We start from the raw sequence: 14,109 nt of genomic DNA on the forward strand, positions 1-14,109 counted from the left end.
CCTGTCAAACACGTCGACCCAGACCACGACAATCCCAGCAGGTGGGGCTTGTGGACAGCGAGACGTGTTAGAGTCACAAAAAACGAACCTCGGAGAAGTGTGTGGAGAAACACTGATTTTTGCAGTTGTTTGACAGGTTGAGAATTAGATTAGATTAGAATTAGATTAATCTCAAAGATTTTATTAGTAGCAGATGTTGATATCCCTACTCATATGCTTATTACACTCAATAAGAAAATACCATACATCAAATCATTATCATCCGTGACACATGATTTGACACTGTTCTTGATCCTACTTTTAGCCATAGTATTAAGCTATGGATGGCTGCCGTATCTGCTTTGTGTCTACTTATAAATATCCACATGTAAACCCTTCCAAGCTATCTATTTATCTTATTGACTTTGAGGGTATTTTCATCATAACAGCCATCATCTTAAAGACCCTTTTTATTTGAGTTATTCACCAAATAAAAGTGGCATATGTCAGTCTGATGGTGTCCAACGTTAATGTCATTCCTTCAAAGCCCATGCAAATGGCTTTCTAAGTTTGAAACAGCATGTCTTCCACACTAAATAGAAAGGAACACAGGTGGTTATAGTTTCAGAAGCAACATGTTTATTTAGGCTGCGACAAAGATCACTCGGCTCCTCATCTCAGAGTCAAAATGTTCACGTTCAGGAATAAAGTGCAGAGTTTTCACAGCTTGTGTAAAAATTAAATAAAACCATCAATGGATTATAATCCTAAATATATCAAAACTGACAATGGTACATCTGGAAAATATAAATATGATAAGAAACAAGAAGAGATCTCATTAAAACACAGCCGTCAGCATGGATATTCAACTGTTTGAATCAAGTTTGCACTTTATGATACAAAGGGTGATTTTTTTTCAAATGAAAACGTTTATAAGAGTCGTTGGCAAGGCTAGCTTAAAACAAAGGCACAGCATTGTTCAGAGGTAACGATCTTTTGCAAATAAGTGCTGCGGTGACATTTCCCATGATCAACAAATCCACACACACACACACACACGCAACAGGTGTAGGGCAGGCCGCTGAACATGGCTTCAGAACAGAGACACACACACTAACACAGCCCCTCATTAACATACCCAATCTAGAAAAACATCAGGTCAATTTGCCCCGAAAAAAGGCTTCTATTTTGGTGTCTTGATTTATATAACCTTGAACTTGTTTCTGTCTGTAACGATACTGTGATCGTACAATACTGTTGTTGTTGTTGTTTACGTGTTGTTAGTTTGTTATAAGCGATGTATGCTATGTTGACTGAAATGTTAAGAAGTAGCTCCAGAGAATACAGCCATGAGCTAAGAGAACAGAGAGCAAGGGGTCAAAGCTGAGAGGCGATGGGTGCCCGTGTAGGTGACTGTCTATCGGGTGCTAGTGGTAGTGGTTAAAGCCCTGTTGGACATCACATCGAGAGAAGGTATTAACACACAGGATAGTATTCACAATAGGACTGTAGGCAGCAGGCAACACTGGGATCAACCATCTTCTTTGATAGCAAAGATCAGCCGGGAATCTGACTTCATTGTGTGTGAGGATAACTTAGAGAACAGATTGGATTTGGTTTCCATAGAGGTAAGGCAATTTCATTTTTTTCTTTTACAAAATAAGATTACTGTATACTCGTGGTGCAATCACCATGAGTTGAAATTAGTATTAAACTATATGGTGCATTACATTGACAATCAATGCTACGTCCTAATCAATAGATTCAAAAGCAGACATTGGACATAGTATCGGATCATCATTTTGTTACCAAGAAGAAAGTGTTTCCCCAGAAACCAATTCCACAGTTGTAAAGGCTCCGTCAGTGGATTTGTTACATTTGCATTCGTTAACCTAACCTGAACCGTCTTTGCCAATCTTTATCACAATTAGCCCAAGAGAGAGAAATAAAAAAACATGGCTACAACCAGCCATCGGGTAATAGTGCAAAACAAAGAACTTGCAAGTAGTAAATCTGTACAATGACTTCGGTCGCGCTTTATAAAAACAGAAGCTGTGTTTAAGCATGTTTTGTTTTGTTGTCTTTTTTTCATTTCATTTCGTCCTAACTTTTTCATTCTTTCATTTTCATTCTTCATTTTCTTATTCAAAGTTGCTTGGTTTAGTGGCAGAAGGGAGCTTCTCAAGCAAGCGCACCATGCAGCACATGCAAACGTAGCAGGATTCCAAAGATGTGATGAGATGCATGAAATGCAGCATGTTAAGGTGAGAGTAAGACGTGACAGTGGAACAGATTCATGTTGGAGGAGTGCGGCAGAGCGGATATAAGCGACGCACCCCGACGTAAAAAAGGGGGGGATTTACATGTAGGCATTTGGAGATTTACAGCCAGCCATTATTGGATAAGTGGACCGTCCAAGGGTGAGCATCGCAAGAGGGGAGACAAACACATTTAAACAGACCGCAGACACAATGTTTAAATTAACCTTCTGTACAATCATGACCTCAGAGTCATGACCAGAGCATTATTAAGTTTGATCGTACTTGGAGGACATTGTTGACCAGTTTACTTTGTCGTTCTAATTAACTCTCTTGTTCAGAGAAGGAGTGGGAAGTCGATCATAACTTAACAATGGTAAGACGATATACATTTTTTATGATTTTGAAGGTGGTTTTGACGAAATGTGACGCGTTTTAGTTTCCACTGTATCATGAGATCCTGCTGTCACCACTGTGACCAAGAAAACCAACAAACTTGTCTTCTTTTCAATTAAAACATGTTTTTTTTATCTCCATAATTCTAGCCGGTCGCCGAATAAAAATATGGCAATGCAGCATACGTATATAAAATATGTCTGTACATTTAGATTATTTAAAAACATTTACAATGCCACTCTATATTTACAGGACTGGTATGAGATTTGAAAACAAGATTTCACCGCAACATGAGAGATAAGTCAACAGCTTCCATTGCATTGTACCGGGTTCAGGGAAAGGAGTTACCTTGAATTTAAGTCAGTGCTACTCAACTTTAGCACAGGGGACTGTGAGGACATACATTCAGGCCTAATATGTCAGTCTACTGGAACTAACCATGTAACCCTATTCCAAAAGTCAGGAATAGAGAAAGGATTGGTATCATTTACCATGTACTTATTTTTAGAAGCTTTTAGAAGCATTTTTAAAGCATTAAAGGGCTTGATTGTATCCTATTCTGGAAATGTGTATGGTCGATCTTTCTGATGTGAATGAATTCTACCACCTTTCTATGATTCATTGTCTATACTCCTGTGATCCCTGGACAACTTACAATCTACTGGGGCCCCAACTAAGGTTCATCCTGGAGAAGTTTTTCAAAATGTTTATCTTTCCGGAACAAATAGCTTTTCAGAATCAAGCTATTTAGAATAAAATACGATGTACACACACTGACATTGAACCTGACACACTTATCTTATACACACACAGTTTTCCAACCATGGGGTCCGACTGCATATGATCCTGTTGCCGTTCCCCCTGTGAACGAGTCATCAATGGATGCCATGAAATGATGTCTCTGGAGTTGACCATGGATGTGGGTGCTACTTGCGTAGGTGGCTTTTCAGTTCCTAAATTCCCCCTGAGTCTATTCGTCTTGGTCTGAGACCAGATCTCGTAGGCCACCTGTGGCCGTCTGGACATGGCAGGATATTTACAATATACCTCCTTCTGTACGCATCCATCACATCTCCCTCGACCCGAGGACGTGTGCAGCTGTGGCCAAACCACCTCCCGCCTCCTATGTTCCTTCGACCTCCCTCTGGGCCTACTCAGGCTGCTCTGGGTGGGTGGGCAGGCCGTTCTCTGAGTGCGTGACGCTGTGCTTGTCCCAGAAGGCCTTGTGTAGCTGGTCCAGCTCAGAGACCATAGGCAGGCCCATGTCCAGGTGCATCTTCAGGTTCTCCAACCACTCCTCCAGCTTGGGGAAAGCCGGCCTGGGAATGTCAAGCAGAAGTCCTTTTAGAAAAATCGTGCAGTGTGTGAATGCTTTTATGTCGTCTCTGGTTTAACAGGAATATAAGATCTGAGAACTATGACAGCAGCCAGACCCCGATCAAGCCTATTTCAGCTGCAATGCGTAAGCAATCGACATTCTGCTGTTTTTTGCATACCATACATTTCTTCAAAGCCCACCAGCGAGAAATACCCAAACCAGGTTATCACCTGAACCCTGCTCTGCTTTTGAAGTTATATTATCAGTTGTTTCCATGAACCCCTCGAAGGTACTGTACTGAAGGATGGAGGACTGACCGTTTATCTGCGTCGAGGTCACAGCAAACGGCGGCCAGGGGGAAGAAGGCAGGAGGACAGTTCCGGGGGCAGAAGTGCTCCAGGAAGCCAGAAACATTTAGACCAAAGTCCCCCGCTCTGGGCAGGTAGTCTGGGTCTGCGTTCACCCTCCCAATGATCTGGAGGAGACAGAGAGTTGTGTTGGCTTCGGAGATGGAACAAGTAGAAGCAGGCCAGGTTCTAAACAACCACAAGAACAAGAGTAGGAGGGGGAGAGAGTAGGAGAGAAGGAGTAGGAGACAGTAGAGGGAGGCAGTAGGAGACAGTAGAGGGAGGCAGTAGGAGACAGTAGAGGGAGGCAGTAGGAGACAGTAGAGGGAGGCAGTAGGAGACAGTAGAGGGAGGCAGTAGGAGACAGTAGAGGGAGGCAGTAGGAGACAGTAGAGGGAGGCAGTAGGAGACAGTAGAGGGAGGCAGTAGGAGACAGTAGAGGGAGGCAGTAGGAGACAGTAGAGGGAGGCAGTAGGAGACAGTAGTACAGTCGGAGTGTTAGAGTCTGCCTTTAGAGCAATGGAGGAGACTCACCTCGCAGAGCATGATGCCAAACGAGAATATGTCCACTCTCTCGTCGTAGCTTTTCCCTGGAAGAGGATGAGAGGAAAAAGGATCATGTAAGTCTGCTGTTGAATTTAGCGCGTAGCTCCTAAAATAGAGGTCCTGGCAAATGTATGGATGGATGTTTCAAGAGGTGTGATAATATAGCTGGCAGCTCCTGTCAGAGGGGAGGTGTAGTACTGTGTGTGGCTATACTCTCCACAGTGCTCTGTTCTGTGTGATGTATATTCTGTAGACCAGACAACTTCCTGGTAAATGCAGGGCTGGGCAATATAATCATATACTATCGACATTGTTATACAAGACTAGATATTATTACTTTTTATGATGTCATATAGCTGAAATGTTGTCCAATCTTTGCTTTAGCTGCTCAACCAGACTTCAAACTTCAACAAATAATGAACGCCTCTACCGACTTCTGAATTATCTAAAAAAAATGTATACATCAATGTTATGAGCGAATGTCAACCCTCGATATCAGTATGTGCGACTACGACACGATACAATACGCTTCATCACATGAGGAGGACGAGAACGTACCGTGGATCATCTCGGGGGCCATCCAGTAGGGGTTGCCCACCACGGTGTACCTCTTCCTGCGGTCCTGCTTCTTCAGGCCGGCCTGCAGCAGCTTGTCCTGGTGCTTATCCTCCACCATGAGCCTGGCCAGGCCAAAGTCGGCCACCACCACCGTGTTGTCCTGCGCAGCGGCGAGAGAGAGAGACAGTGTCGGTCTTCAGAGAGAGAGACACGCTGGGGCAGGGACGGAGGTGTCGATAGGATGAGGGGTAATGTCATGGTTGGGGGGTTCCGCTCCCAGTCCAAAGGGTCCTGGGTTATCCCCAATGTCGGCAGTCTACTCGTGTTCATCCTTGAGCAAGATGCTAAAATTGAGCCTCTCATATTGACGTGTGTCTGATTTCAATATAAAACATGAAGACGGTGCGTTCAAGAGAGTCTGGGAAGTTGGCAGTTGCCCCAAATGAAGGAACTTGTGGGGAATGTATGAAGGAAATTAAAGTTCGACTGTATTCCTGTCGTGCAAGTATGAAGGAAATTAATGAGTTAGACTATATTCTTGTTGTGAAAGTACAAATGATATCAATGTAATACAATTGTCATGTTGTGCATCTTGGAATTACAGCTTGACTATGCTTAGTAACGCAATGTTCACACACACCAAAATACTTAATTTACCACAAAGAGGAACAGAGCACGTGACACACCAGTACCGCTGGAAGCGTGCTGCTAGACAACCTCGTGCAGAATGACATCTTCACAGCCGATTGACAACCTGCTGCTGCTTTGTTTCAGCCTGCCTAAGTAGCTTTACCCCATATGATCTAATCACACAAAGCGCGCCGCGCCCCATATGACTACATTAGTTTGCTCTTTAAGGCACATCACATAAAAAACAAACATTGCATCGTCTTTCTACCAGCAGACAATGTAGAAGGAGTATGTGCAAAATAATGCACCTGCACGTTGCACTTTAACTTAATAAAAGTTAATCAGAGTATAAAAAATGAATAGTTTGAGGCAGGGCAATGGAGGGAGACTGGAATGTGATGCTGCCTGACATGGCAACAGTGCTGTAGTGTTTAACCTCAGGCATGTTGCTCTTTCCGCTAAAACAGCTTCACCTTGAAGTTTAATGAAAAAAGAACGTCGGCCTTAGCCTGTGTTTACAAAACAGTGTGGTAAGGGGCCCAGTCATCTGAACATCTTGTTCACATATCTATAGCTTTCTCTTCGTTTTTCCCTCCACCTCAGGAAGAGGCTGCTTTAGGAAGACATAGCCCAGGGCCAGTAGTGTGTGTGTGTGTGTGTGTGTGTGTGTGTGTGTGTGTGTGTGTGTGTGTGTGTGTGTGTGTGTGTGTGTGTGTGTGTGTGTGTGTGTGTGTGTGTGCACGCACATTTCAAGGGGGATTAACTTGCCATACTTGTCCCTAACAAAGCCCTTCTGTGTGTTTGTGTGGACAAGAATTTCCCCGCTTGTAGAGTTGTCACAGCACTGTCATCAGTGAGAGACCCTCACCATTGTTGCGCTGCCGTGCACATTGTATTAATCCGTGGAAAAACACAGCAGATGGGCGACACATCCAGGTACACAAACATACATGTGATCCGCTCAGAGGTACCTTGGCTACATGCCTAAACTAAGACCCTACAGGACCACATGTAATCCTTGTTCCTCTAGTAGAGTCATGCACACACCAACCACACACACACACACACACACACACACACACACACACAAACACACACAAACACACACAAACTTGCACGTTACTCTAGTAGTCACACATTCATGTGTGAACGCACTTGTTTCTCTAGTAAGGTCACACACATGGGCACACACGCACATGCGCGCGCACCCACACACACACACACACACTTAGAGAGAACTTACCTCTCGCACGAGACAATTGTGTGAGTTGAGGTCTCGGTGGATTATGTTCATGGAATGCAGATATGACTGAATAAAAAGAGGGAGAGAAAAGAAGAAAGAAGATTTAAAGGCAAATCCAAAACTCGTGTGGAACAAGCGGTCATTGTTATGGCCCTTACAGTAGAAGCCCTTGCAACTGATAGCTTTGAAGCTGGGGTCAACCATTGACACGCAACACATTAATCACTGTGCTTTAACTCAAGTATTGCAATAATCTTCAGAACTAACAGTTTAAATAAAAAAATGGATATGGTTTCATAGCGAGTGTAATTTTGATAGTGGGTTGAAATCTACTGCAGATGGCATTGGCAATTCATAGTGTTGTAGTTAAATGAAATGGCCACTAGAGGGCAATGTCTGTAAAGCCAGCGTTGTTATTTTGCTGCACTGCAGCTTTCTTTAGTTTCTTTCTTTAATATCTTTCATCCGTGAAAATAAATCCTTTCATTTAAACGCATTGTTCCATTATATCCTTTCCAAGATGTTATGGCTACCATCAGAATACACATCAGAAGCTAAATCAATGTCTCAGAGCCAAGCCAGGTGCTTGAAGCTGCTTCCTCCTGAGCTCACCATGCCAGCCGCTATGTCCTTGGCAAAGCTGACCCGCTTGTTCCACGGGAAGGTACTGTCCTGTGGGCACAGGAGATTAGACACATATAAATATATATATAAATACACAAATATAAAACCCATGTTATTACAAATACACTATAAATCAGTCCAGTAATCTCTTCATGCTAGCTAATCCCTCCATACAGACACAAGCTGAGGTACTGTCTGCAGCCATGCTCCACTTCACACGTTTTAACAACACACACGCACGCACACACACACAGCAGACGGAGAAGCCCCGCTCCCTCACCATCTCCATGATGAGCTCTCTCAGCGTGCCTCCCTTGATGTACTCAGCGATGAAGTTGAGTCTCTTGTCCTTATAGAGCACCCCGATGAACTTAAGCACGTTTGGGTGCTCCAGACAGCGCATCACCTTCACCTGAAGCAACAGAAGGACCACACAGCTGGTTTACACAAAAGCCATTCAGTGGCACCGCCTTGATGGGCGGCTCGGTGGATGCAAAGTGATCTCACTAATTGTGTTCAAACATTAGCATTTGTAAGGTTTAGAAACATGTTTATTTTTTCAAACAACACAATTATAAGCTATATACAACAGCACATTTTTTCACCATTCCACCGATTTGACTAGGAGTATGCTGATAAGGAGCCGACTTGTAACAGTTTCTGAGAGTGTTTGAGATGTTTGCACCTCGGCACAAAGGCAGGTTAGTCAGTAGAGGTTCCTAGGATAACCCAGCTCTTGTATTCAACACTGCGGGTTGGTGGAATTCAGTTACCAGCTTCGCTCTAATAAAAGCAATACTAAGAATAATTCCTAGCGATAGTGAAAGTGACATAAATAAAGCCACTTATGTCTATGTCACAGAGTATTCTTCTGCCGTTCAAATGGGCAGTTATTAAAGTCCAGGGCTGAATGGTGGGAAATGTCCATGACTTGGAGCAAGGGAGGGAGTAGAAGAGATTGCTTTGAGGGTGTGGACACTTGATAAATGGCCCTGAACACTGCGGAGGAGGAAGCTGGTCATCTTCTACCCCCCCTTCTGACCATGTAAACACACGCATAAACACAACACTTGAGCACGTACACAAACACTCACAGAACACAGAGCAGTGCACGCACACACTCCCACGTACAAACACACACATCTGACCAGTTCCTTCGCATGAAGGGCATATTTAACGAGAGGATAGTCAATCTCCCCGTGGGAATGTGGTTGTTCTATATTATTTTTGTCAGAATAAACCTTCAGGAAGGACGAATGCAATCTCTAGTCAATATTAGCTCACCTCCTTCAGGAATGTCCTTTGAGTCTCGTCGTCAAAGCGGATCAATTCTTTCATCACCATCACCTCCCCCGTCTCTCTGTGGGTCACCTGTGGGAAATGCCGGTGTGTTAATAATACAGTTGTCCTATGCACTGATTTGACGTTCATCCATTTACTCACTAGTATCTTCATTCTATCTTCTACATATTCTACCGGATTATATTCCTGTTGCCTATTCATGATGAATGTTGCATATTCATGTATTAATTATATTTTTACAAGCATCTATTACTCTTAAAGGCACCCAGTGCAACTTTATGTAAACATTCAATGAAAAATAAACATTCAATTTCTAGTCTTTTTTACACGTAGTAAGTTTCAATAACTCCATACCATTACATATCGACATTCAAGGAGCAAAGATGAGACGTCGTTGTGTGGTGAGAACTGATAGAAAATCATAAACAACAACAATCGCCGGTGGGGAGAAGCCATTTTTCCATTGACTGGAAGCCTGCTTTATTTATTGTAGGTTACAAAAAATAAAGAAAATGGCGGCATTGTTGTTGTTATCGATTTTGTATCAGTTCTCACCACACAACGACGTCTCATCTTTGCTGCTTAAATGTCGGTATGTAATGGTATGGAGTTATTGAAACTTACTACGTGTAAAAAAGACTAGAAATTGAATGTTTATTTTTAAGCCTCGAAAGTTGCACTGGGTGCCTTTAACTTAAATTAATTTCTATCCTGCGTTCCCTCTCCCCCTCTCTCTTTTTCGTGCATTGTCAAAACTATTGCAATGCCTCCACCTAGTGGACATTAAACGGTTTGATCTCACGACTGACGCCCATCGACACGCAGCTGTCCGCTCCACATTCAGACTACACTGGCTGTTACGGGATGTAACCTTATAACCCAGTATCTGCAGCCATCCCTTGACCCTACTCCACATTTCATTGTGCGTTGCAAACAGAGGTTGGATAGAGGAATCGAAAGTGGGAGCGGTTGAGTGGACTTGCTAATGAGTTGATGTCTTTGTGTTTTTATGATTATTAATTTCTTGCACGTTTTTCCTCGCGTGGACCCCCCTCCAACCATCCAAACTCCCAAACCCAACATCGGACCAACACGGGGGAGGGGGAAGGGGGTGTAGTCCCTTACCTTGATGGCCTGCCCGAAGCAGCCCTTCCCCAGCACCTCCCCGTGGATGAGGTCGGAGGGGCGGAAGATGCGGTGCATGCGGCTGGAGACCAGCCGCAGCGACTCAGACCGGTTGAAGTCCTTCCTCTGGGGGGAGGGGGAGTCGTTCTGGCTGGGGCCCGGGGACTTGTCGGTGCTTAGGCTCCGCCTGGAGGACAGAGAGGGGGGGGGGGAAGGAAACATCAGAACAGGAGTATGAGATGGAAAGAGGGAAATACATAGAGGAAGCTAAATATTGCAAGAGCAGTTAAAAGAAGTGAATAGGTGACTGAAATTCTAAATACTGTTCCCGTTAAGTATAAATGCCATTGTGTCCCAAAAATATTATTCAACGGATTAATCATCAAGTATTCGTAATTCAAGTAAACTACTAGCAAAGGCAAAACCAAAAACCTGACTAACTGTACATTTCTAATCTCTTTCTCTTCAGTGTATCCTAATTCCCTCCCAAACACGAGCCCCCTGCTGACTCCACCTCCAGACCCTCGCTGTGCTCCTCTTACGTGATGACGCGGGACCGCAGCTGGCTGACGTCCGGGCGGGGGGCCTCGGTGACGGGCAGCATGGGCCCGGGCCCCGGGGCCCAGTCCTCGTCGGGGGGAGAGCATGGGCCCTGGCCGGGGCTGTGGGGGTCCCGCTCCAGGGTGAGCTGCAGCAGGCGACTGGTCTCCTGGATCAGCAGGTCGATCTGCCGGGGTGGAGGAGGAGGAGGGGGAGGGGAGTGCTTGTGTGAATGGAGCTTTTAGAAAGGATTCATGTTCTTAATGGATCAGACTGAGGCCGCATTAGGCTCAATGAATAGGCTCGTATATCCCAGTGGCCAAGGCGGCTGTGGCCAGGTGGGCGTTTAACCCAATAGCTGGAAACTGAGTTAAGTTGAGTTAGGTTAAGTTAAGATCGATCGGCTCTCCAGGAGGAATTAGCTGAAGGGGGAAAGAGAGAAACGCCGTCCATTGATGGATGAAGTTACGCCTCACACTAGTTAGATTATTGCTACTATTCAGCCATTGTTCAGTTAGCATGCATATGTTCCAAATAGGTTGATTTAGTTAATTAGTATCAACCAATTTAAAGAATACCCTGACAAACTGTTACTACTATTATTCATGTAAGAAGATGCGGGGGTATAAACGTATTTTTTTTTAACAGTTATATTAAAACACGAATCAACTGTTTGAAAGAGATTTTCGCCTGTTTCAAAGTGAGCTCATAGGCCGTACCTCATCCAGAGGAACATTGTGGATCGGCGTCCCGTTGATCTCCAGGATTTTATCGCCCACATGGATGGAGTTCTTCACATCCGGGCTGATGCAGTCAGCATCCACTCTGGACGAGAGACAGAGGGATGGAGTGAAAGAGTGAAAGAGTGAAAGAGAGACAGAGAGACAGAGAGACAGAGAGACAGAGAGAGAGAGAGACAGAGAGAGAGAGAGAGAGAGAGAGAGAGAGAGAGAGAGAGAGAGAGAGAGAGAGAGAGAGAGAGAGAGAGGGAGAGAGATAACGACAGTGAATGGGAGGATGATGTAATGTGATTCCCACTGAGTCCGAACAATAAAGACTTAACATCTTCTCAGCTGCCATCGCTCTTCAGGAGTCTCCCTGCTGTGCCAATAGATCCAGATCATTCCCATCGTTCCACCGCCTGCCGACTCTAATCGTTTTTATAACTGACTCATCCTTTCACTCCCTCGCGGATCCCTGCTAGTCATCAGATTGTTCACATTCACCTCTGTAACTGTAATCACACTCCCCCACCACAATCCTATATAGCATTCAGTCTGATCGGACACACACACACACATTCCCAGACATGCCCCCACACTCACACATTCTCGCTCATGAAAGCACAAACACACACACACACACACACACACACACACACACACACACACCCCAGACACGCCCCCACACACAGACATTCAACACACACACATACATGCAGACAAGTACAAACACACACACACACAATCCAGACATCCCCCCACACACAAATGCACCAGACACACCGATACTTGCTCAAACACACACACACACACGCGCCTATGCACACACTTACTGGGAGACGCGGACAGTGGGCCCGTGCTCGGGGCTGTACGTGGGGCTGATTGGCCGGTCGATGGCCACAGAGAAGCCCCGCCCCTTGTGGCCATTGGTCCCCTGGGTGGAGGCAGGGATGGACACCAAGGTGACCGTGTGAGGGAGCCGCGAGCACGGAGACGCCGGCAAAGACACCGGAGTCACGATACTCTGGTAGTAACAAGGGCCGCTAAGGAGAGAGAGAGAGAGAGAGAGAGAGAGAGAGAGAGAGAGAGAGAGAGAGAGAGAGAGAGAGAGAGAGAGAGAGAGAGAGAGAGAGAGAGAGAGACAGAAAGACAGACACAGAGAGAGAGAGAGATTGAAAATTGAGAATATGAAGAACAATGCCCATAGCAGAGAATGAGAGAGGGAGGAAGGAAAGAAAACAAGGAGGGGGAAAGGGACCATGGAGACAAGGGAACGAGTCATTTAAAATGTCAATGGTGCACAAATAACTAATCCTTGTTATTCCTGTGCCTTCATCAGACTTCATGTCTTCTGAGGGAGAAGTAGACCTTGACTGACCCATTAGCATTGTAAATGATATTTGACAAATACTGAAGTAAAACAAAACAATGTATTTTTTAGCGGCAGTAAATAAGAGTTACAATTGTTAGTCCATCGCCGTTTTCCCACTTCCTCTCGGAGAATTGAGAGGACAAAGCAGGCCTTATTTGTATTCTGCAGCTTTTGTATGTATGACTCAGCAACAGAACATTTCCCAATGTCGCTGTCGCATTTCAATCTGAGGCAAAGTGGCTTGAGATGACCAGGCACAACACAGACACAACACAGACACAACACAGACACAACACAGACACAACACAGACACTAAACAGACACACAATAAGACCTTAATGTAATGAGTCCTCGACTCACTGTGTGTGCAACAGTCTCCTGGAAACACTGCATGGTGGACATGATGGTCCCGAGCCCATCTACAGTATTCTATACATATATATATAATTCTGTATGGAATACATCTGGGTTCACCTGATTTAAAGAATATATTATTCAATATCAAAGTGTGCCACTACTATGATTGAATTGGCCGTACTATTATTTTGTTTTCCCAGGAAATGCAAGGACCTGTGAATAAGCACATCTTGAACATGGCCTTCCCCTCCACTGTTCGATCTCTTCATGTACACCGGTCATCATTGATCCAGGACCGTAATAACTTGTAATAACTTGGCTACTGGAAATAGCCCCTGGGATTGCCATACTACACAGAAGTAAACTGATTTGTATAATCCGATTCATGCTTCCAGACGGAGTCGACGGAAGAAGCAAATGTTGTAGCCTCATAAGCGGGGGGGGGGGGGGGGGGGAGGGGCTTACCAGTAGAGCTTGGAGCGCTCCACCAGAGCGTACGTGTCCCCGTCGCCGATGAAGGCCTTGCAGTTCAGACAGGTGAAGCATTCCGGATGGTACTTCTGTTCTCCTGCGACCTGGCCAAGACACAACACACAGCATGCACAATTGAATACATGGAATATATATGTACAATCAGATTTTTTCTATTATCATGAAAACAGGTACCACTTCTTCAACAACCTTGGAAGGAACCCTTCAAGGCTTGTCGGTAAAGTCTTGGAATTGGAATCTTGGTTTGTAAGCTGAAGGTACATTTCTAGAAATGAAAAGTTGGAGGCTGTAAATGAATGT

At 44.7% G+C, this 14,109-nt stretch overlaps 1 protein-coding gene across 4 annotated transcripts in view; it reads right to left on the bottom strand.

Moving 5' to 3' along the window:
• Positions 1 to 595: 595 nt before the first annotated feature.
• Positions 596 to 14,109, bottom strand: part of limk1a (LIM domain kinase 1a) — a 41,889-nt gene continuing 28,375 nt past the window's right edge. For all 4 annotated transcript variants that reach the window (XM_060076401.1, XM_060076402.1, XM_060076400.1 and 1 more), the window contains 13 exons: positions 13,783 to 13,892; positions 12,422 to 12,631; positions 11,586 to 11,691; positions 10,869 to 11,053; positions 10,327 to 10,513; positions 9,184 to 9,270; positions 8,180 to 8,311; positions 7,888 to 7,947; positions 7,276 to 7,341; positions 5,403 to 5,562; positions 4,833 to 4,888; positions 4,269 to 4,426; positions 596 to 3,952 (listed from right to left, as the gene is read on the bottom strand). In XM_060076401.1, coding sequence (XP_059932384.1) covers positions 3,784 to 3,952; positions 4,269 to 4,426; positions 4,833 to 4,888; positions 5,403 to 5,562; positions 7,276 to 7,341; positions 7,888 to 7,947; positions 8,180 to 8,311; positions 9,184 to 9,270; positions 10,327 to 10,513; positions 10,869 to 11,053; positions 11,586 to 11,691; positions 12,422 to 12,631; positions 13,783 to 13,892 — 1,686 coding nt within the window. In that variant the 3' untranslated portion in view covers positions 596 to 3,783. The remainder of the gene's footprint in view (positions 3,953 to 4,268; positions 4,427 to 4,832; positions 4,889 to 5,402; positions 5,563 to 7,275; positions 7,342 to 7,887; positions 7,948 to 8,179; positions 8,312 to 9,183; positions 9,271 to 10,326; positions 10,514 to 10,868; positions 11,054 to 11,585; positions 11,692 to 12,421; positions 12,632 to 13,782; positions 13,893 to 14,109) is intronic.

The sequence above is a fragment of the Gadus macrocephalus genome, chromosome 16 (genome assembly GCF_031168955.1).
Source record: "Gadus macrocephalus chromosome 16, ASM3116895v1".
Lineage (NCBI taxonomy): Eukaryota > Metazoa > Chordata > Actinopteri > Gadiformes > Gadidae > Gadus > Gadus macrocephalus.